General features: G+C 35.3%; 3 protein-coding genes and 2 pseudogenes across 3 annotated transcripts; 4 read left to right on the forward strand and 1 right to left on the reverse strand.

The window, feature by feature from the left end:
- Positions 1 to 1596: 1596 nt before the first annotated feature.
- On the forward strand, positions 1597 to 2871 carry LOC125195474 (F-box protein At3g07870-like). The gene has a single exon (XM_048093621.1). The coding sequence runs from the start codon at positions 1597 to 1599 to the stop codon at positions 2869 to 2871; it is 1275 nt and encodes a 424-aa protein (XP_047949578.1).
- A 6920-nt stretch (positions 2872 to 9791) lies between these two features.
- LOC125194010 (DNA ligase 1-like) lies at positions 9792 to 13421 on the forward strand. Its single transcript, XM_048092000.1, has 15 exons — positions 9792 to 9839; positions 10536 to 10994; positions 11089 to 11193; positions 11259 to 11369; positions 11448 to 11687; positions 11770 to 11858; positions 11934 to 12084; positions 12179 to 12288; positions 12358 to 12509; positions 12597 to 12668; positions 12739 to 12812; positions 12888 to 12947; positions 13040 to 13117; positions 13197 to 13268; positions 13351 to 13421. The coding sequence occupies exons 2-15, from the start codon at positions 10536 to 10538 to the stop codon at positions 13402 to 13404; spliced, it is 1827 nt and encodes a 608-aa protein (XP_047947957.1). The 5' UTR covers positions 9792 to 9839; the 3' UTR covers positions 13405 to 13421.
- A 2-nt stretch (positions 13422 to 13423) lies between these two features.
- LOC125194012 (kinesin-like protein KIN-UB) lies at positions 13424 to 15998 on the forward strand. The gene is made up of 8 exons (XM_048092002.1): positions 13424 to 13437; positions 13738 to 13923; positions 14061 to 14282; positions 14376 to 14523; positions 14785 to 14934; positions 15176 to 15264; positions 15408 to 15611; positions 15836 to 15998. Exons 2-8 carry the CDS (start codon positions 13768 to 13770, stop codon positions 15992 to 15994), a joined length of 1128 nt encoding a protein of 375 aa, XP_047947959.1. The 5' UTR covers positions 13424 to 13437; positions 13738 to 13767; the 3' UTR covers positions 15995 to 15998.
- Positions 15999 to 16159: 161 nt separating this feature from the next.
- Positions 16160 to 18647, forward strand: LOC125194013 (annotated as a pseudogene).
- A 2650-nt stretch (positions 18648 to 21297) lies between these two features.
- Positions 21298 to 22958, reverse strand: LOC125195475 (annotated as a pseudogene).
- Positions 22959 to 23144: the final 186 nt, after the last annotated feature.

The following is a 23144-nucleotide window of genomic DNA, read 5'->3' on the forward strand; positions in this document are numbered from 1 at the left end:
ATTTTTAATACACTGCGTGATGAGTTAGCAAGTTAACAACTTAAGAAAGTTAGCAATTGATCACTCCCCTAGACTTAAAATAGAAAAACTAACTTCCAACATAAACTAATTATATAAAAAAAATTCTAGCCAATTCCATAATATAGTCACGATCATGTTATACAACATCTTATGGATGCCATTGATTGTCATAATTATTGATCGTATCGTAATCCAAGTTTGTGTTAAAATGACAACCACTCTTAAAGTACCACCATGACACCACTTATACAACAATATTATAAACGCTATATAACAATATTACAAACACTACACAACAATCTATAGATTGTTATATAGTGTCGGATATTGCTGGCCAAGAAAAATTGTTAGATAAAGACCAACAAATTGCTGGCCGTCTGTTTCAGATTTATTTTTATTTTTTTTTGCCACGTGGCAGCTTATTATTCGTCCACATGTACAAATGATTGACTAGGAATGGTGGTATGATGTTATTTTAAGGGGTAGTGGCACCCTAACATGCCCCTTGTAATCCATCTAGTATTAAGTTATCTAATTATTGTATAAATTATGAGATTCAATTTTATAAATTAAATATAATATATATTTAATTATGACATACATAATTTGGCTAACTAAACATGGAGCAACGCTAAAACATCATAGGATGAGATATTTGTGCACGATTAATGAACTTGTGTAAGTGTACACATCAATACCATATCCAACATTTTCTGTATCAAAATTTAAAGCAACATTCAAAAACTCAGTACATTGCTATAATCATACTCACTTAGAAAGGAATCACCCTTTCCAAATAAAGTGAAAAAATATAAATATAAAATGTAATCAGATAATAGAAATAGAGAAAAACCAAAAAAAGGTATGGATAGAGAAAGAGAAAAGTAGTAAAGTAACCAATATATTTGTGAAAGTCTTTTAAGAATCTTTTCTTGAAAATTGACCTATATTTTTGGTAGTACAACAAAATAAGGAAGAGAGTGAAATTGGCATGATTGCAATAATGGACAGTTAATGTCGCATTCCAAATGTCGTGCTGATTATATAATACGTGAATAATTAGGGGCTAAGCTTTCGAATATGATAGGATTGAAGTTATCCATAAGGTGATTATCCAAGATTGCATCAATATGATTTATTTATCTCTTACATCAGTTACATGCAATATGTAAAAAAAAATTAGGGGCTAAATATTTGAACACAAGGTATTTCTACCGCTGGAAATTGCAATTGAATTTGAGATCTACAGATTTGATGTTAAATATTTGATTTTTTGTGCTTTGAATGTGGCTGGAAATTTGAATTGAATTTGAGAATTGAATTTGAGATCAATCCAATTGATGTTAAATATTTATAATATGGCTGGAAATTTGAATTGAATTTGAGATTTTTGATGTTCAAGATTTGATTTTTGTGGGTGTTAGATGCTGGGCTATATCTGTTTTTGGTGTTGATTGATTAATCTTTCTATTTTAGTTATGATTAAATTAAAAAATGTACTACTAAAGATTGGATTTTTTTTTTATTTCTATGCTTGTTCTGCATCTGCTAATCTCATATTTTTCTCAGTTATTGATGAAGATCACTAACTTTTTGGAAAGGGATCGGTTGCGGCGTTTAGCTGTAAGAAAACAACGGAAACGGCGACATTTCTCCAAAAAGGATCTCTTGCAGCGTTTATCTGTAATAAAAGAACATAAACCAATAGATAGCTGTGTAGTTGTAAGAGAGGAACTGAAACAGAGAGATATATTGTTAACAACCGTGGAAGATCTGTTTGCTAATCTACCGGGTGAAATCACGGAAGAGATCTTGGGAAGACTCCCGATTATGAGCGTTATGACGTGCAAGTGTGTACTTAAATCATGGCGCCATCTGATTGAGGGGGATGACTTTGGGACGTCGTATACTCCCAAACCAGGCCTAGCTTTCGTTTACCGAGACATGGAAATGCGGTACAATGTCTGCAATGGGGCCTTAAAGCCACTCTTCCGATTCGATTCACCTTCTCACATTCAATTTTCAGCTAATAACCGTCGTGTTATAGTTGCTTCAGATAATGGTTTGCTTTCAGCGTGGGATCGATGGGCTAAAGTTCTATTTATATGCAATCCAATGACTCATGAGTATGTCGAGCTTCCTCCTATATCTACTAGTATATTTACTTCCCTTTTTGGCTTTGGAACGAGCAAAATAAGTGGACAATATAAAATTTTATATGGGAATCGGTATAGTTGTCATGTATACACTATAGGGAGAGGCGCCGGGTTGTGGAGAAGCGTCGCAGCAGCACAACCAGGTTTCAATAGCATGAATCGCGGTTGTGCTGCATTTTTGAATGGAAATCTTCACTGGTTGGCATATGATTCGGAAGATAATTTCTTTGTTTGTTGCTTTGATATTGAAACTGAGCTCTTTACCAGTTTTTCAATTCCTTGTGATTACAATGGCAAAAGCAGAGGCAACAATCAACTATATATTTTGGAGGGTCAGCTATATTTATGCAGTATTTTAGATTTTCAGCATGTTGTTATTTGGAAAATGAACATCTACGGGGATGAGAATTCTTGGATAAAGGAATATGACTTCAACTTGCTCGAACAATGTGCACATACGTACATGCTCGAAATTTTGGCGAATGGTGACTTGTTGTTTGCAAATACAAGTGCTTGTTCTCTGTCCTCATGGGATGAGCTATTTATCTATTCCAAAAATACCGGAGCTATTGGAAGATATGTGCCAAGTTATAGTTCTCTACAAACTTCTTCTAAACTTGCTGTTTTTACCCCAAGCTTGATTTCGCTCACAGCCATGGGGTTTCAGAATGTTCAGTCACTAAGGTTTAATTAGTCAAACATAAGAATTGATTGTTATGTATTTTGTTTATTTTTATGATTCTTAATATAAACTCTACTTTATTATTTTGATAGGCCCCGTCTTATATTAATTTGTAAGAAATCCAAAGTCAATATCTCACGATCCAACTATAATTTTTTGTCACGTCATTATTCTTCTCGCTTCAATTCTACGCCTCTTCCGCGGGCACAAATATTAAATATCATTTCTACTATCAATTTTAGTTTTAATGGATAGTCTCATGATTATTAGTTACAGCGTCTCCTCTCCAACTAAAATAATCCCACAACTTAATCCTAAATGAATAGTCTTATGACAATTAATCATGATAACCGAACGTCACATAAACTAACACAAGTATATAATACTTGACTTAAAAATAGGAAAATTAACTTATAATACATAAACTGATAAAGTAAGAAATAATATAGCCAATTGCATAATGGGAAAAGATAAATGTACATAATTGTACATGTACATAATATTTTAAAAAATTTTAAATTTAAGTGAATTTAATTAAAAGTTAGTTTTTTTATTTATTGTAATATATGTAGCAATAACAAAGAAGTGATATAGAAATTTTATGTCGAATCTTAGCATGATTTCGACTATGATTTGAATTAATATACAATATTTAGTAGAAAATATATATTTTATTAAATATACAAATATTTAAGTACAAATTTTAAATCTTTCTTGAAATGTTGCAAAATTTTTAGTATGAAATTTATTTTAAATCAATTAATGTTTATAAAATGATTTTCAATGTAAAATGTTTAAAAAAGTTCGGTTATGTACGTACAATTATGTACGTTTATCACTACTCTTTTTTTTATTTGGGTTCAAAAAATCTTCTTATTCGTAATTTAATCAAGTAATTTATTATTTTCTTATGTTTATGAATTTGATCGTTTTATTTATGTGTGTTGTTAAATAAAATTGGTTTTACCCTGATCTGAGCAAAACTAACAAGAAATTCCCTCATTGCAATTTACTGATTTTCACATCCTACTCTAAAAGATACAAAGTCTCATGCAAACAAGAGCACAAATAGCAACACTTAAAAGTTAAAAGCACCCGAGATAAAGTTACAAGCTTGTTGGATTAACACTAAATTAATTAAACACACATAAACATAAATGAATTCAAATAATTGTATAGGATAGTTATACTCCCCAATTTAACAAGAAATTCCCTGCAGCATAAGTTCAAATCATATCCTGACTATAGATTAAAACAATGTAACTTGTTCACATGTTCTCAACGTTTACCATGGTCATCAAAAAGACCAAACAACTCATTTTGTTTCTGACAAAAACCACAACTGAATTCCAGCTTCAGATTTGGTTAATGATCAAACTGCAAATACATATTTCCAATCATAACAAATCATAACTCTATTTTCGTTATTTTAATTTGTTGGACGTAAAAGGGGCTTAAAATGTACCTAAACCCTATAATCGTTAAAAAATCGTGAAGAATATATATATTAATGAAGTACATTAATATTGATATAGCAGATGTATCAAATCCATCCGTTGCATTGATAAAATATGTTATAAACTTGTATTTTAAATAAAAAAACTGAAATCTTATTGTCATTTACTCATTGTCTAAAATAATAAATTACGAAGTACAACTTTTATAATTAACTAAAAAAAGAATGATAAAGCATTATATAAAAATTCTACTATCACTTCATTATAGCAAATACAATATGTCGTGTAAATACACATCGCGTTTCAAACAAAAGATATATTTTAAAACGTAAACTGAGTATGGTACGCTAAACGTCGAAACTTTGAACGACAAAAAAACAATTAACTAAAAACAAAGCCTGAAAAAATAATTTTTTTATATAGGTTTGAAAAAAATCCATTATTTGACACAAATAACTATCTTACAAAATATGTATGGGACAGTGTATTATTCTCTCATCATATCACGCATATCCTCAAAAGATCATAATTCGCTCTTACTAGTTATAAGTAATAAATATAATTATATAAATAGATTTGATTTTACTATCCGATTTGTAAATTAAATTAAAGAAATTTGACAAAATAATAGATCTCATACTAGAATTTGCGCCTTTTTTTAGAGACACTTTTTGACACACGAATCGAAATTGACGAGGATGATTTCTCTAAGTTATTGGAATTCCTTTCTTCGATTTCATTAGTATTATTATTGATTCTATCTATTAAAAGTATATTTACATTTTCCAAGAGGAATAATCTGATTTCTCATACGAGAATTGAATGAATATAATAATCTGCAACCCTTTCAGTATGTAGTTAGATAGATATTATTGCTAACTTAAATGAACAAAAATCAATTTGGGCATCTTAACAAGAATAATAGTATGTTTTATATGCCGTTTTCCTTGTCAGCCAATATTCAATAATGCAACATATTTTGACATGTGAGTTATTTTTTAATTAGTTGTCTTGTTTTAAACACTCTATACTGAACTTATACTTCGAAGAAGAAAAATGATGCATAAAAGTCATAGTAAAAATTAGTAGTATTATACTAATAACCTTAGCTTCCATTGATTAGTGATATTTTATTTTTAGTTAAAGTTGCGATAACTCATATCGTAGCCATTATTTTCTCTATCTTCACCCGTATTGTCATCCTTTTTTCTCTAAACTTAGTTTTCATTGATTGTGATATTATAAAAATTATTCATCTTGTTTTTCTCATCTCATCTGACAACTGAGAAAGTAACTATAGCTTAGGCACTTTTAGGTATATTTTATTCTGGTTAACTGTTATTTACATTTGATCAATTTTTTAATTCTTTATATAGATTATTAACAGTTTGATGATTAACATATTTCTTTAATCCAGTTTACTTTTAAGCCATCTCTCTTTTCTCACCTTTTCTTTGAGTATGTCAAATTACAAAGTATTACGAAAACGAAGTTAAAAGAGTATATATGTGAGTTTTTATTCCTTAGTATATATTCCGTTATTTGGCCAAATTTTAAACTTTTTGTGTTTGGGGCCCAACTTTTGAGGTATTTTTCGGTTTTGAGTCTTGACAGATCTCAAAAGCAAGTACATCATGATAGAAAACTACTACTACCAAATATGATATTAGAGAATGAGTGACAAATACAAAAAATATGTATGATAACAACTAACAACGGTCAGAAGTATAGTCAATATTGATAGAGAAGTTAGTGACACTAACTAAACGTAATGAAAAAAAAAACTCCCGTTGTTCCTAATAATTTAACACCATTTGATCGAAATGTAATAGCAATAATTTAACACCATTTGATCGAAATGTAATAGCAAGTGGGTTGGAAAATTTAGTGGCGCGTGTGTCGCATGTTTATATATTAGTTTTATAATAAAAATGTGAATAAGAATGCGTTAGTGGAATGCGAGGTTCACTACCAAAAATAGTAAAGGTGAAATGCGATAATTTTTTAGGAACGGATGAAAAAGAAATAAGTGATAAATTTTTAGAAATTGTGATAATATAAATTATAATGTAGTCAAATGTAGTAATAGAAATAGAGAAAAACCAAAAAAGTAACCAATATATTTGTGAAAGTCTATTCTATAAGGTGATATTTTAAAGAATCTTTTGTTGAAAAGTGGCCTAAACTTTTGGTAGTACAAATGTACAATAAATTAAGGAAGGGAGTGAAATTGGCATGATTGCAACAATGGAAAGTTAATGTCGCATTCCAATTGTCGTGCTTTAGAATACATGAATAATTAGAGCACTCCCACTGCTCTCCCTACAAACTCCCTTATTTCTTTCTAACTCCTGCCACATCAGTGCTACATCAGCACCAAAATTTATCTCCAGTTTTTAGCCAACTTTTAGCCAACTGCTCCAATGATTTCTCCCTTATTTCTCCCTTATTTTTCCCTAACTCAACATTTCATTTTTACATCGTCATTTTTAATATTGTTTAATTTTACCTACAAATGTGTTTAATAAATAAATTTATAATGAACAATTCATCGTTGTATTAATCATTGGAAAATATAATACAACGAGAAAAAAAAACTACAAATAAAAAACCATAAAAACAAAGATTTAAAAAACTAAGAGGGAGGGGCGTCCGGCGGGAGGCCCATCAGGATCTTCATATTTTGGATGGTCGACCAGAGGGACTGCTTCTCTTCTGGGGTTCCGCCGCCGGTGAAGTACAGCGTGTACAGCTGCGTCAGATTGGCGACATTGGCAGAAAGCGTGGCTTGTTGTATGAACTGGGGTTCCGACTGGGCATCCGACGATGCGCCCTTCCCCTTCCGTCTCCCCTTCGCCTTCTTCGCTCCCACAGGGCGCTCGTGCGGACCATCCCCAGTCAAGTCGATGGGGGTCGCCGCTTCCCTTACTCTCCCCACCGCTAAGTCGCGAGCGCACCGATTTCCCGTGCAGCGCGTTGTGCATCTCCGTCCGGAATTTGGGGAGATCCTTCAGCCTATCATAGATTTTCCAATACTTGAAGCCCTTCGACAAGAACTGGCCACTATACATCTGGATGGCCTCATCTCGGACCATGTGCTCGTTCTGGCCACTCGTCATGTTCGTCATCAAGTTAGAATATATACCGTTGAAATGGCCGCAGTCCCTCATGAGGCGCTCCCAATGCCGGCGGATCGCCTCACTGCCATGGTCCTTCATCGAGGCAGTCTTGTTGGTCGTGTACTTCTCCGTAACCTGCGCCCAGAACATGATCTCAGTCCGGTAGTTGCTGCGCTCCGCGTCCTGCGTCGTGTCCGCCCAGCAGTTGGCTATCAGCTCGGACTCTTCGAGAGTGTAAGTAGTCCTTCGCTTCGGCTTCTCATCGAAAGCCGTATCAGTCGCAGCCGTCGACGCCGGCGCCTTCCCCTTCCCGCTCCTGGAAGGCGGCTCGGCGGGCGTTTCTTCCACCTCGTAGTCGTCCGTGCTGAGTGTCGGATCCGTTGTGTACGTCGCGGCCTGAGATTCTTCGTCGCCTGGGTTTGATCCAGGGGCGTTGAACAACAATGTGACTATCTGGGGGCGATACACATCGTCGGCTGGAGAGGGCATGCTGAGGGCAGACTGGAAGTACCGAGAAAGTCTGCATGGCGTAGGAGTCTGCAATGGAGACGGACCCGCATATGGATATTGGCCGGGAGGAGAACCCATCGACAACAACGAGCTCATCCACTGCTCATTTGCTTCATCAGTGTTGGGAATTTGCGAACTCAACTCTTTGCCCTTACCCTTACTTTTTCGGGAATTTTTCCTATTTGAACTCATAATTTTGAAGATTGAATATAGAAGATTGAGAAAATGAAGATTGTGTGTGATGAATGGAGGAGGAGGAATTATATATAGGGGAGTAAAAATAGCAGTTGGGTATTTAAAAAAAAAAAAAAAAAAAAAAAAAAAAAAACGCCGAAAATACGCCGAACGCGCCCTACAGTGGCCGGCGTTCACTCGGCGATAAATCGGCGTTAAAACGGGAACCGGCGTTAATTCTACCGAATTAACGCCGGAAAAACGCCGACTTCTCCCCATTGCCGGCGAATACTCGGCGATACCCGGCGTTAAAACGCCGGTTTTTATCGCCGAGTGCATTGGGAGTGCTCTTAGGGACTAAGCTTTCGAATATGGTAGGATTGAAGAATAAGGTGATTATCCACGATTGACTCATTCTAAGCTTTCGAATATGGTAGGATTGAAGAATAAGGTGATTATCCACGATTGACTCATTATGATTTATTTATCTCTTATACATCACTTACACGCAATCTGTTAAAAAAAAAAAAGGATAGTCTCATTTATTACGATGATTGGGACTTTTAGTATTACTAATAAAATCATGGTATTTAAGATTGATAGCTACCTTCAATTAAATATTTTGATGACGGGTTAGCATTACTAATTTGAATTTGATTTTTTATACATGTATGTGAAACTTATAACTAGAAATGAATATATATGTTTCTTTATACTATTAATTTGATTATCTTCATACGTCTGTATTATTTTTAATTCCATATCAATATACTAATTTGATTTGTTTTAATTGATGAACTCCTTGATTGTAGCGATTTGATCCGTTCCAACCCATGGAAAATATAAGCAAAATTAAACGTTACGTAATAAATATATTTATCAATAGCCCATCACTCTAATACTAATACTCCTACTAATTTCAATTAGGTTAATAAGGAACCGAAGCTATCACATTTCTCCTATAAATACTGCATATTTCTTAACACTATCTCATCTCCTAAACACCCCATTAATCTCTTCTCCTTTTTAACAGTTGTTTCTTCTCGTATGCATCCATTACATTTTTTTTTTGATCTCTTGTTCATTCAAATGGTTGCATATGCAATATCTTTTTTTTTCACTAGTATTATTATTCAAGTGTTTGCTTTCAATGCAATGGATCCAATCTCTATTACTCAAATGGGTGCATTCACTCCAATGGATGCAATCTCCATTGTTCAAATGTTGCATTCTATTCATCTAATGGAATCGTGCAGTCTGTATTGTTCAAAACTTCAAATGTGGATTCTTCATCAATTGGATGCAATTTTTATTTCTTTTTCCATATTACTAATACTACTATGATATTCCCCCTTTCTCGAAATATACTATTTAATTCATCTTTTCTGCATCGGGTAGAATGACGCAATTTATTTTTTCTTTTTTCATTATTTGTACATTTTCTATTCACAAATAAAATACTATAATGTAAGAGTTAAAAATTAATACTAGGATTTTTATATTTATTTGGTTGACTGACATTTTAAAAAAAGAATTTACTATCTCGTTACTTATTTTTATAATTTTATATTTTAATAAGATTTTTTTACAAAACTTTATGTCACACAATTTAGGCTGACTAAGCATAAAACCTCTCTGATCATAAACCCTCTTTCATTTCACGTCTCTTCTGTGATCATAAACCCTCTCTCATTTCACGTCTCTTCCGTCTTCGCCGCGGGTAATCTCCTTCTCCAATCCGCTTGTTTCCTGTTTTCGCTCTGTTTTTGTGTGTTACATTGTTGAAATTGTTAAATTACACCTCTGTTTGGTTATACATTTTGTTTATTCAATAATCTGCAGTTTGTTGTTTGAAATTCCAATTCCATATCACTTTTGGCGTTTTCGTTCCATGTTCATCTCAAAATGTCTTATTATGAAGCATATTCCATAACTGATCTAGTTTTGACTACTTGATTTGGTAGCGATATTGCGATCTAGTTTTGACTTCATGGACTATATTAGGAATTATTAAGTATGAAGCATTTTCATTAACTTCCATATTTTTTGAAGCATGTTTAAGTGATTGATTTGAATCTGTGTGGTTGTATACAGTTTCTGTGTAGCTAAAATTGAGCAAAATTATGTGAAATTAGAACATTTAGGTGACATTTGAGTGCTGAGGGGTTGTTTTGTGCAAAGGTGGGGGATATGTTTAGCAATGTGGGGACGTTCAATTGATGCTGATGACCTTTATAATGTTATATAATCTATTCTTGATTGAGCTTTCAAGTTATAGTTAATTACAGGCCCTGGAAAGAAACATGGTCCTCTATGTAGATTCACTATATTAGACAAATATAGTTTAATTACATGAAATTAATCTAGTTTATGTACTGTTTATTAACTTCCATCCTCTGTTTTCCATTTATTTCAGATGGCTTCGCCCTCAATTATTGAGGAGCTTAAGAAACACTCTTCAGAGTTTTCAGTGTCTGATGTAGTTAAATGGGAATTTGGTAATGTTATCCCATTTGATTTTCTAGCGAATAGTTTGGTAGCTCTCTCAGAGGTTGATGAATGGGATAGTTGCTTAACCAATATTCTGAGGGCTGTCATAGAGTCATCACCCACTGATCTGCTTGCTGTGATATGCCTACTCGCTAGGAAGGTTTTCGACGACAATGGTTCCTATCGTATTAGTGCTTCTAGGGAGGTTGTTGTACGTGCGATAGCTAATTCATCTCAAAAGACCAAGCAAGTTATAAAACGAAACCTAAAAGAGAATGGTAATGATTTAGCTTTAGTTGCTGAATTGAATAGGCCGGTGCTGCTAAGACCTCGTCGACCCTTGACCATTGGGCATGTTTTTCTTAAGCTGGAAGTGTATGCTAAGGTAACTATTTATGTTATAATAATGAAACTTTGTTTAAAACATATTTTGTTATATTTTATTCTCTAGTTATAATCTGATTTATTTTGTATCTTAGGATAGTGGAACGGAAGAATGCAATAACTACAAGATGTATATTTTGCTTGAGTTATTCAATGCTTCATCTACATTTGAAGCTAGAACTTTGGTTCAGTTTCTTCAGGTGAACTGTTGAGTTTTGTCTTATCTTTTAATCATTCTATTTATATATATCATTCTTAATTGCAGCCACCATGGGATCCCATCCCTTTGACAAATTTAGTGGAAGCTCTGGCCCGTGCTGCTGTTTATGCTGACAAGAACATCCCTCCACAAGATATTTCTACACATCTTGTAAAAGTAATTTCAACCAACCCTTTAACCAAGCTGTTCTGTTTTGCTATTGATGTTAGCTTTTTTGACTGTTTGGTTTTGTAGGCTGTCAGAGTTAGTAAGCAGATTTACAAATTGCGACCTAGAGTTAGTTTGTTTGTGGATGCAATTCATTCTACTGGAGATTACAAGGACTTTCCAGAACTTATTGGGTTTGGCCCCGGGATTCCTGTCAAGCTCAAGCAGCCTGTTGCTGTGAAAGATGATTTGCTGGAAATTTATACAAATTTTAATGAGGTAGAGTTGGTATGTGAGTCGTACATCCCAGGTGCCGTATGCGCTCAGGTATTTGATTTAACCTCCTTTGACTAATTGCTTATAAATCATTTTTTCTTGTTCTTTTAGTAAATATTAATTTTTGTTGTAGATTCATGGGGATGGGAGACGCATTGACATATTTGTAAACGATGATTGTGTTACAAATATGTATTCCGATGTTGGTGAAGTTATCTCTAGGTATATTTATTTCACTTAAATATTAGTATTTGTGCATTTTTTAGTACTTATACCTTTTTTTTCTGCCAATTGTAGACTGAAGAAACCATCTATAGAATCTTTCATATTAGAATGTAAAATGGTCGTTTGTGAAGACTCTAACTGTAATGTTAGTGTATATGTCACTGACCTTCTCTACCTTAATGGGATGTCTCGTCTGATGGATCAATTTGAATCAAGAATTCAGGTTTTTGCTTAACTTTACATGTATCATCTACTTATGATTATTAAACATTATATTTTATTTTGCTATTAATTTGATTTTCTTCTGATTTTTGCAGCTTTTTCGCAGTTCCTTTGACACAAAGACAGGTTCATTTGAGCTTGTTAACTTTAAAGAATCAAAGGATCTTGAGACTATACCATCCTTTTTAAAGGATGCGAATTCAAGGTTAATCCTTTTCCAAATCATGTTTTATATGTTATTTCATTTCTAATTGTGTCATTTCTTTGCATATAGCTTGGTATTGAAGAGATGGATTTCAGATTCTTTTTATCAGCCATCAAAGCAACCACGAGATTGGTTTATTTTGGAGAAAGATTTGTTCGTTAGGATTCAGTATGACCTAAATCTGATCCCTATTGCTGCCATTCGAGAAGAAGACAGTGGAGGTAGAGACGAATTTACTAGTTTGTTGTTTTTGTCGTGATTGTTTTGTTTGATTTTAAACTGACTTTTGTTTTTTTTTGTCGTACTAGATGCTTATTCATCTTTTCTTTTGGCGTCTTATGATGACATTAAAGAAGAATATGAGGCTATTTGTTATATAGGTAATTATCTATCTATCTTTTTGTTTTTTGATGTTTTTCTAGCTAACATGTAATATTCTCCCGTTCTTAGGTTCTACTTTGTCCGAGGCCGAGATTGAAGAACTTTCATCTGGTCTTTGCTCGAACCTTATTAATGAGCCTAAGGTATTAAGGGTAGACTCTTTATTTGCTTTCATTCACATAGTTCTGAAATATTCCAATCTTTGAATGAATTTGCAGGCATCTTACAAGTATTCAAGTGAGACTAGTAGTCTTGATGTGTGGTTTGAACCCTCTCAGGTATCTATACACTTTGTTTGTTGCTAATCACATCTAAAATGTTTCTGAATGATTGAATTTTGAAAATTTGGTTTGTTGATAATTATATCTAGGTTTGGGAGGTCAAAGCATCGCTACTTGCTACTAGTAGTGATTTCCGTGCTTGCTTTGGTGTTGTAGAGCCTGATAAGGTACTTGCTTAAAATTTGCTTTCCGTGCTTGCTTTGGTTTAACTGTTCTCATCCTAATTCTTTTTTGCTCCTAACACAGGGGATTTGTCTATGTTTCACTAGTTTCGTTGGTGTCAAAAGTGACTCAAGCAAGGTTTCAACATCAAATATGGTAGTTGCTATACATGCATTTTATGTTCAATCTTAACTTTGTGCTTGAATTCCTTAGTAAATTACTTGGTTGCTCTATATAGGTGGCTGATTTATACAAGTCACAGAAGCATATCAACACTGAAGAGGAAGCTTGATGAGTATTTTTGTTTAACAAACCTGTTGTTGAGGTGAGTTGGCAGAGCTTTATTATTATCTACATATCGAGCATTTCATACTGAAGCAAGTTTGTTGTGCTAAAAAGGCTCGGTGTGTTTCGTATTCGTGGATATTAACAGATTACAGAAAAGCGCAAATGGATAGGTTTAATATCTAATGTTTATTTTTATGTCAGCATATGGTTCATGTTTAAAATTTCCACCATCAGACTGAAAGAGTGTGCTTAGTAATGGAATACTTTTTTTGTATACAGAAGCTGTTTTGAACTCTCTCTTGATTGTAGATTCTGTACTGTTTCTTTTCTTTCCCAGAGTGTTTTAGAGGGTTACAATGGGACAGTGATGGCTTATGGTCAAACTGGAACTGGGAAGACTTATACTCTCGGCCGATTAGGTGATGAAGATACCTCTGCTCGGGGCATAATGGTTCGTGCGATGGAGGATATACTAGCAAATATCTCACCTGAAACTGATTCTATCTCAGTTTCATTCTTGCAGGTTGAACTGGCTACCTACATGCTTGAACATTGGTTCCATCATTACAAACATCTTTCTTTGTCCAAATGAGTTATTTCTAGAAGATCTTCATATTCTTTAGTGTTATTCTTATATAGAAATATTGTTTTTTTGTGTAGCTTTATATGGAATACATCCAGGATTTATTGAACCCAGCAAATGATAATATATCAATTGTTGAGGACCAGAAAACTGGTGATGTTTCTTTGCCTGGGGCAACTGTCTGGGAGATCAGAGACCAGCAAAGTTTCATGCAACTCTTACGCTTAGGTGAAGCACATAGGATTGCTGCCAACACTAAACTGAACACTGAATCTTCTCGGAGTCATGCCCTTCTGATGGTAAATCTTAGTATTGACAGCTAAATTTTTTGGTTGCCTTTTATTCTGGCCTATGTGCTTATGAAACATTGATACTCATTTGTCATAGTATAGGTACATGTGAAGAAGTCTGTAGTGGACAGGGATGAATTTTCTCTTGATGCACAAAATCGCTCAATTGGTAATTTGAGGCCTCCTATGCTACGTAAAGGGAAACTGATCGTGGTAGATCTTGCTGGTTCTGAACGCATTCATAAATCTGGTATTTGAAACTCTCTATCTAAGACCCACATCAGTTTTAATCTGCTCCTCTTAACCTACTTTGAGCCATAGCAGGAATGAATGGCCTCTGGACTTTATTTTTAATCTTGGATTGAGTTTGTTGATGCTGAATCTAAAAATTTGTTTGTCCATCTCTAGATTAGAGTCAGATGTGTCCATGCTCGTTTCATTGATTAATATTGTGTTCAGTGGCTAACTATTTGGAATTATAATTTGATAAGCTTTTTATTGTTTCTTGAAGGAAGCGAGGGACACATGCTAGAAGAAGCCAAGTCTATAAATCTTTCACTTAGTGCATTAGGGAAATGTATAAATGCCTTGGCAGAAAACAGTCCTCACGTCCCAGTTCGCGATTCAAAGCTTACAAGGTTACTTAAAGATTCATTTGGAGGTCAGAGTTAGTGCTTGTTTTGAAAATATATTGTGTGAACTTCCGTTGAACAACTTCAGTAATTTGTCATGATACTTTGTAAAGAATAGTATCACACATTCGCATAACCTATTTCAAAAATCGGTAATGTATATCTACTCATAGTTACATTGTTTTAACCTATATATATATCAATATGTACAGAGTCAGGATATGATTTGTACTTGGTTGATCTGACTTGGTATTCGCTGGTATGCTGCAGGGACATCCAGAACCTCATTAGTTATCACAATCGGTCCTTCTCCACGTCATCGAGCAGAGACTTCAAGTACCATAATGTTTGGGCAAAGGGTGAGTTGTTAGTGGCAGACATTGTGATCCAGAGCTAAGTAAATATTGAAGTCTTCACATACTTTCAATTAGAAAGAACAGAAGTCTATTTTTTGAAACTAGGTTTCAACCATAATATGTGTGCAAATTCTGATTTATACCAGGCTATGAAAGTTGAGAACATGCTGAAGATTAAGGAAGAATTTGACTACAAGAGTTTGGCAAAGAGACTTGAGATGGAAATTGATAAACTTATGGCCGAGAATGAAAGGCAGCAAAAGGTTTATGAAAATGAGATTGAGAGAATCAGATTAGAAGCACAGAAACGTGTCGCTGAGGCTGAAAGGAATTATGTGGAAGCCTTAGAGGTATACTTATGCCTTATATGCCTATGAAATCCTGAATATCTTCTTGTATTTAGAATACTGTTTAGAATTTATGGAGAAATAATGTAGTCCAGTTTTGTATTATTAAATGCAGTTTCAGCACCAATCACTGTTGCCATTTTGAATCCCCTAAAAAATCATTAAAGAATTTGTCTAAGCTACTTGATGTGTTTAGTTTTGTGGCCCTTTGCTATCTTCTGTATTAGGAGGAGAAAACCAAATGTCAAATGGATTATATGGAGTCAATTAAGAAGCTTGAGGAGAAGTGGACTATCAACCAGCAAAAGCATGCTGAGGTAGTTGGGTTTGGAACCATCATTTCCTTTAGTTGTGGTAACTTCCTCTCATTTTTAACACGGCAATAAATTTATTGAATCAAAGATCTGAAGTAAGATGTGAACACCTTTTTTTTTCAGTTATGGGAATGCTTAATGTGTTATTCATTTTCAATAATTTAGTAGATAACTCATATGTATATCTTCTTGAACAAAAGTACCCATTCAAATGTAATAACCTTTTCATCTGATCCTTTAATGTCCATAGGCGAGAGGCTATGCAGAACTCTGGCAATCCCTCAGTTGGTCAAGATTCCAATAATATGCAGTCTAGAGATGGTAATAATGGAGAACAGGCATCTACTGCAAACCTTCATGAATAAGGTGCTGATCAGGCCTTTCTGTCACATTTTTTCAGATCATCTTCATGTATCTGTAATTGTATTCATCTGCTTCTTGATATAACAGTTGGATTGCAAATGATATTATCATTACTTGAGTCGGAGGATGCTACTGTACAGATATATGCGGTAAAAGTGGTAACCATCTTAGCTGCAGAAGGTATTTCACATTTGCTCCTGCATGCATCATCTGAATTGTTCAATGTCTTTCTGATCTCCTAAAGTAATAACTACAACTGCAAAGTTGTTGTCCTCTAATATTGCCTAAAATTTCTGTATTTCATTCTACTGGAAAAGTCCTGTACAATAGGAATTTGTTTTATTTGTTATGATTGACAAATATTTATTTGCAGTTTGATAATTAACCAAATCTGAAGCTGGAATTCAGTTGTGATTAACAAAATGTGCTCACCCCCTTGTACCCCCTATGATCCTATCCGGTACCTCATATATACATATTTATGTGTGTCTGTGTTTTGCCCATCTGCTAACAAGTGAACAGCTGTATAGAATAATCACCCTAAGTGATTAACTGTTAGGTTCAGTTTGAATTTGATATATAATTTTGACCATACTTTGCTTGTCTGAATTTTGACCAACTTTAATACAGTGTGTGGATTTATATCTCTCAATTACTTCTGTCATACGTATACCAAGTTCATAACTTCTTCTCTTGCAAGAAATTCAATATGATATTCATTCTCTGCCTAAGATGGTTTATAAGATGTAGGATAATGCAAACTGAGGGTGATTATTGTATTGGATTGTGACATTGCTCTGATATTTCTTCAACAGGATTTCAACTATGCCATTCTGGATAGGATGAAGTTGATATTCTTTGTCTTTCCATCGCCAAAGGTATCTGACACTGTTGTTGAGCCATACAATGCCATGTTGTTTGTTCATCAGCTCGTTGAGAATGTGGATGAGTGTATATTTGTGGATAACGAGGCTCTCTATGATATCTGCTTCCGAACTCTTAAGCTTTCCGCTCCTTCCTGTAAGTTTGCTTATTTTGGTGATTTTTTAATGTACATGATTTAGCAGGCAGTATCTCTGATGCAAGTCATTATGGCCGTTGTATTGCAGTTGGCGATCTCAACAACCTTTTCTCTGGCACCTTGAGTGGCATCACATGCTCCAGTTTCTCATGCCAACTCAATTCTGACCTCATGGTTGGATTTGCACCCTTAACCTCAAGAGGCTCCCAGCAATACAGAGCTATTTTCACAGTACCTGAACTCACTCAGCAGATGTGGGACACAAAAAACATGATGTGTGCTGCAGACCCACTCCACGGGAGTTACTTGACTGCCTCAGTTATGTGCAGTGGCAAGATGAGCACCAACACGAGCAGATGATCAACATGCAGACAAGAACTCGTCCTATTTTGTCGAGTGGATCCCCAACATCGTAAAGTCCAGTGTCTGTCACATCCCTCCCACGGGTCTGAAAATGTGGCTTCCACCTTCATTGGCAACTCCACCTCGATCTAGGAGATTTTCAGACGCGTGAGCGAGCAGTTCACAGCAATGTTTAGGCGCAAGGCTTACTTACGTTGGTACACTGACGGAGGGATGGATGAAAATGGAGTTTACTGAGGCTGAAAGCAACATGAACGATCTCTTTGCAGAGTATCAGCAGTACCAGGATGCAACGGCCGATGATGAGGAGTACGAAGATGAAGCGGAGGAGGAGGATGTTGCTTGATGTGTTTCATGAGTTCCCATGGTATGTGCAAATCTCATGGTTCTTGAATTTTTATGAGTGGGTTATTGTTGTTTACTGAAACTTAGGAATATGCCTAGATTTATTTGTCCATATGTATGATATGATTTGTGCTTGTTCGTGTTGTGTGTGATAATTAATGAATGTTTTTGCTGTTCCTGTGTAAAGTTCTCTCTCCTTTTTTTGTTTCTTGGAATATTTCTTTCTTGCATAATAATGTGACGCGGCTTTTAAATTTTTGTACTGCTAATTGGCATCTGTTGCCTCTGATTGGATCTGTACTGTATCTCATTTTAACAGACTTAGTCCCCTCAAAGTTGGTCCCCTGCCCCATATCATCCCTTAATCTGTATTTCTTAGTGATTTTCTCGATTCTCAGTCTTTTCGTCTATGTTTTTCAGATAAACTGCAAATGAGGTTGAGGTCAGAAGGTGGCATCAAAGCTCTATTAGGATCGAGGTTTAGCTACTAACTGCACTAATTTATTCTCATATAACATATTTATGTGTGTGTGTTTTGCCCATCTGCTAACAAGTGAAAAGCTGTATAGAATAATAACCCTAAGTGATTAACTGTTAGGTTCAGTCTGAATTTTTATGTATAATTTTGACCAACTTTTACATTGTGTGGATTTGATGACATGGAATTCCATACTTTGCTTGTCTGAATTACTTACTTAGAGATGCCGGGATAGATAGCATTTAAATGAACTTCATATACATATAATTTTCAATATGCCAGATTTTACCATAAGCTTTACCCTTTGTTAGTTTATAATCTTGTAATAATGAACACTTCACAAAGATTTATGATTCATCACTTATTCTCTTGCAAGAATGATAGTCTGCTAGTAGTGACTCTGAGTGACTAGGACTATTTTCACATGTTTTGTCTCTGATAAAATGACAGTCTTCAGTGTGGTATATAGACATTGATGATGATAAGGAGCAATCATATACAACTACAACATATTATTTGGGGTTAGTTGTGTACAATCTTGCTGCTGAATAAAAATCAAACGTAGACCCTTTTTTCTGGCTGAGTCATCGTTACCATCTACTATGTCTTTAGATTGTGCAACTCACGAATCTTGGGGATTCCATTGAGGCAGCAGAAACAGAAAACTCATCTGATAATGAAGTTTTCTGATAGATCTTTGGATAATTGTGCTGCTGCTCCTCGCACCTTCGAAACCCTTATTGACAGATAATCCAAATTGACAGTTTCCGGCAAATATTTCCACCAGAGAGTGAACGCCATTTCTTCTCATTCGTTGTGGTGAAGAGCAACTTGAATCCCGTGTGGAACCAGGAACTCATGCTCTCCGTTCCACGGAACTACAGCCTATCAAGCTGGTAATCCTCATTTTACGTCTTGCATGATCAGATCTTGAGGCCATTGCACGTTGTAATGCTCCTCTCAGTGTATGAAACCAAGTACTACAATTAAGACAGTAACATTGATTCATTCAAGTACAAAGAGTCGATTCCACATAAAGACGGTACTTATTTAATTCCATAAAATTAATTTTAACAAGAGATCATAAGTTAAAGATGACAGGTTAATATAATTCAATAAAAACAAACACTAACATTGATTCAAGTATAAAGAAGAAGAAACATCGCTCTTAAGTCTTAACATTGATTCAAATTTTGAAAATTTTTACCCACATCAAAAAGAGACTATACACTAAAAAAAAACCACGGGTTCCTGACCAACAATTCCCAAGCACCTTACTTATGCTCGGAAACTGCCGAGCACTTTTACCTTTGCTCGGAAAAATACGAGCACTTTTACCTTTGCTCGCAAAACTACCGAGCATATTTACTTGTGCTCGGAATATACCAAGCACTTCTACTTGTGCTCGGCAAAAAGCAAGCACATTTAATTGTGCTCGGAAATGTGTAACATAGAATAAAATGGCAATACTATTTCAAAAACTACAAGTATAGAAGAAGAATGGAGATATTAAACAAAGAAAAATGTATTAAATTTATTATAAAAAAAATCGCCATGCTGAAATGGCGTGCAATATCGCAACGAAACCGTCCGCTCGTGGTCGGTCCGAACGGTTGATACGGTTAGTTTTTGTGAGAACGATTAGTTTTGTTAAAAAAATATTGGTCATGGTATTGAACGCAATCTATCACCTATTAAATCATGTATAAAACCAGCGAGCACCTTAACATGGTCTCGGCAAAAACCAAGCACTTCTACTTGTGCTCGGCAAAAAGCAAGCACGTTTTAGTGTTCTCGGAAATGTGTAACATAGAATAAAATGGCAATACTATTTCAAAAACTACAAGTATAGAAAAAGAATGGAGATATTAAACAAAGAAAAATGTATTAAAATTATTATATAAAAAAAAACGCCATGCTGAAGATTTGATCGATTTGTGCTCGAGTATATTACAGTACAATGATATTTATAAATGCAAATTGATTTTATAAATGCAAATTGATTAATTCTTGTAGATGTTACAAAATGAATTATTTTTAAGGGGTGAAATTATTACACAACTATTGTTAGAGCATTCACAATGGTTGGGCCGATCTCTAGGCCTTGAGATCGGCCCTTATCGGCCAACCATTGTGGAAGGCCTAAGAATGGCCATTGCTTCTCTCTCCCTTTTGGCCGATACTTGGCCTATGAGTGATGGCCGATGATAGGCCTCCCATCGGCCTTTACACATATCTTTTTATATTCCATAATTCCTACATTATAAATACCCCCATAATAATTTTATTTAAATTTGCATCTCGTTGCATTCTTTTTTTCAATATTACGAAGATTTGCTTATTAATATTTTTGTATTTAATTTGACAATATATTTAATATAGAAGCGCAAACAAATTAAAATAAAATAGTGATTATGTGGAAATGAAATGGAAGTGCGATAGGTCCTTTGGAATGACCGAGATAGACCCTTAGATAAAATGTTGACGTGGAATGGTAGGGCCCTCTCTATTGTGAATGCTCTCGTCGGGAAAAAGATAACGTCCTATTGCATTGTACCGCATATTAAGGCCCACGTCGCACCGTAGATTAAAAAATGGCTTTATTTTTATTGTAACAAAAGAATTACAATAACAAGAATCTAAAACATGTTTTTACAATCCTCCCACCTTTAACATCGAATTAATCTTAAAATCTTCAATGATTGGCAAGAAGAGTTCAAAACTGATACAAGTATTGAACAAATCCATACAACTCTTAAATTTGCAAATACTACGAGAAACAAATAATGTAAATCAAAACAAGAATCAAAGAATTGAGCCTCATTAGAAGCTGTAGTTAGCAAGAAATCTCATAAAAACCAAAAGATTCACAAGGTGCAGACACTAAACTATGGTGCTTGCCTCCACCTCATTCATCTATCCACGCATTGCAGATTCAGCAAGATTGATCTGGTCGCTAGCCTGTGTCGAATTGATCACGGGTCGTGCACAGATAGCTTCGAACAGGACCACACCAAACGAGTAGACGTCTGATTTCTCAGTCAGGTGCTGCCTTCTGAAGCTTCTCTTCACTGCAGGGCTCACGTGCGTGTGTACCAATTGAAGGGCAAGTTTTCGACAGCCCAAAATCCTCACCCAACAAGATGTTGGTTGTCTTGACATCTCTGTGGATGATGCCTCTGTCCAAACCAGTATGGAGATAACGCAGCACCAAAGCAGATCTCTAGCAGTATGGAGACTAGATGCCTGTATCTTAGCCTCAATAGCATCTCAAACTCGTTCATTCCCCGCTGAGACTTTGGAATGGCTCGTTTGATCGCTCCAAGAACAGCTTCGCCAATCTCCCCTTTGAACACCTTCATCAAAGTTATTCGTTGCTGATCTCATCTCTCAGCTAACGTGAAACGCCTCCCGGACCTAACAGTGCCATTTGGCTGGTCCGTGCTCTGATAGCTCGTTGGTGACCGTTTACCATTAGCAGTACTGAACCCCTGAAGGATCACGATCATAGCAAAGAGGAGCCACAACAGTGTCGTTCGGATTGGCATAGGTTACATTAGCCTTGGTGTTAGGCACAGTACCAGCGTCCGCATTGATCATGTAGCCCGAAACCATCTCTCAAGCCCTCCAAAGAAGGGAATCATGGGAGGGCCTAATAGACGAACCACCAACATTCAACCTAGACATCGTCTCCATCCCTAGTTTTCCTAACTCCAACCAGCCACTCCCAACTCTTCCCACAGAATCATCAAACAGACCACTCCCTACCTCAGCAACCCTCGATAGCATTAACAAAACCAAATGGCCCCTTTGATGGAACGAAGCTCACAACCACCAAATTCTGACACCACAAACAAGAAATACCTCCTTCAACAAATAGGAATCAGTGGAGTTGGCTTCTACATATCCAAACAAGTTCATCTTATTATATGCAATTCACCGGGAACATTGAACTCGGAAACCAACCTTAAACCATTGGCCTCAACAGAAACGAAAGACTCATTCACATTATATCCATCAACTACCAATGGAGAGAAGTGCAGCCTAAGAAATGATTCCCATGGGGAAGTTGAAAAGTAGAGTTCAAATTCCTACTAAAGATCCTAGCCAATCAATACAGAGGCTTGTAGATTTGATCCCCATTGAACACACTAGTTGAGGCCTCAATCCCAGAAGGGGAACTAAGGTTTCCATTACTAGCTACAGCAGCATCACCTATCCATCTCCTTCCATTAACATTCACAATTTATTACAAAAGCTAATTTCTGAGCTTCTCCACATAATGCAAACATAAACAAAATCAAGAATAAACTCCTCTAAAGTAGCCCTTCATAAGTCTGAACCAATCAACAAATCACTACAAGATTAAAAGAGGAATTGTGAAGCTGAAATCACAGTTTTAACTTCATAATCACCGAGATTTCCTCTCAAACTAATTCCTCAAAAAACACAAGGCTAACCTTCATCAAACACAAGCAAAGATTGAAACCCTCAGATGGCAGCAGAGTAAATCTAAGCCAAGAAAACAGAACCTAAAAATGAATGAGAAAATGGGTTCCAAATTGGGTATTTTTGGGGAAACTAGTATATCGAGAAGTTTGTCAGCGACAATCACAACCAATCTAATATAATGTAGAAATTTGTTAAATAAC

Source organism: Salvia hispanica, chromosome 6, assembly GCF_023119035.1.
Source record: "Salvia hispanica cultivar TCC Black 2014 chromosome 6, UniMelb_Shisp_WGS_1.0, whole genome shotgun sequence".
NCBI lineage: Eukaryota > Viridiplantae > Streptophyta > Magnoliopsida > Lamiales > Lamiaceae > Salvia > Salvia hispanica.

Bases quoted from the DNA above. Each gene is read 5' to 3' on its own strand.
- LOC125195474 (XM_048093621.1), top strand. From the start codon at position 1,597: ATGAAGATCACTAACTTTTTGGAAAGGGATCGGTTGCGGCGTTTAGCT.
- LOC125194010 (XM_048092000.1), top strand. From the start codon at position 10,536: ATGGCTTCGCCCTCAATTATTGAGGAGCTTAAGAAACACTCTTCAGAG. The intron at 10,995-11,088 runs GTAACTATTTAT...TTTGTATCTTAG, and splicing joins AGCTGGAAGTGTATGCTAAG to GATAGTGGAACGGAAGAATG. The intron at 12,510-12,596 runs GTAGAGACGAAT...TTGTCGTACTAG, and splicing joins TCGAGAAGAAGACAGTGGAG to ATGCTTATTCATCTTTTCTT.
- LOC125194012 (XM_048092002.1), top strand. From the start codon at position 13,768: ATGGCTTATGGTCAAACTGGAACTGGGAAGACTTATACTCTCGGCCGA. The intron at 14,283-14,375 runs GTAAATCTTAGT...GTCATAGTATAG, and splicing joins GGAGTCATGCCCTTCTGATG to GTACATGTGAAGAAGTCTGT. The intron at 14,524-14,784 runs GTATTTGAAACT...TGTTTCTTGAAG, and splicing joins TGAACGCATTCATAAATCTG to GAAGCGAGGGACACATGCTA.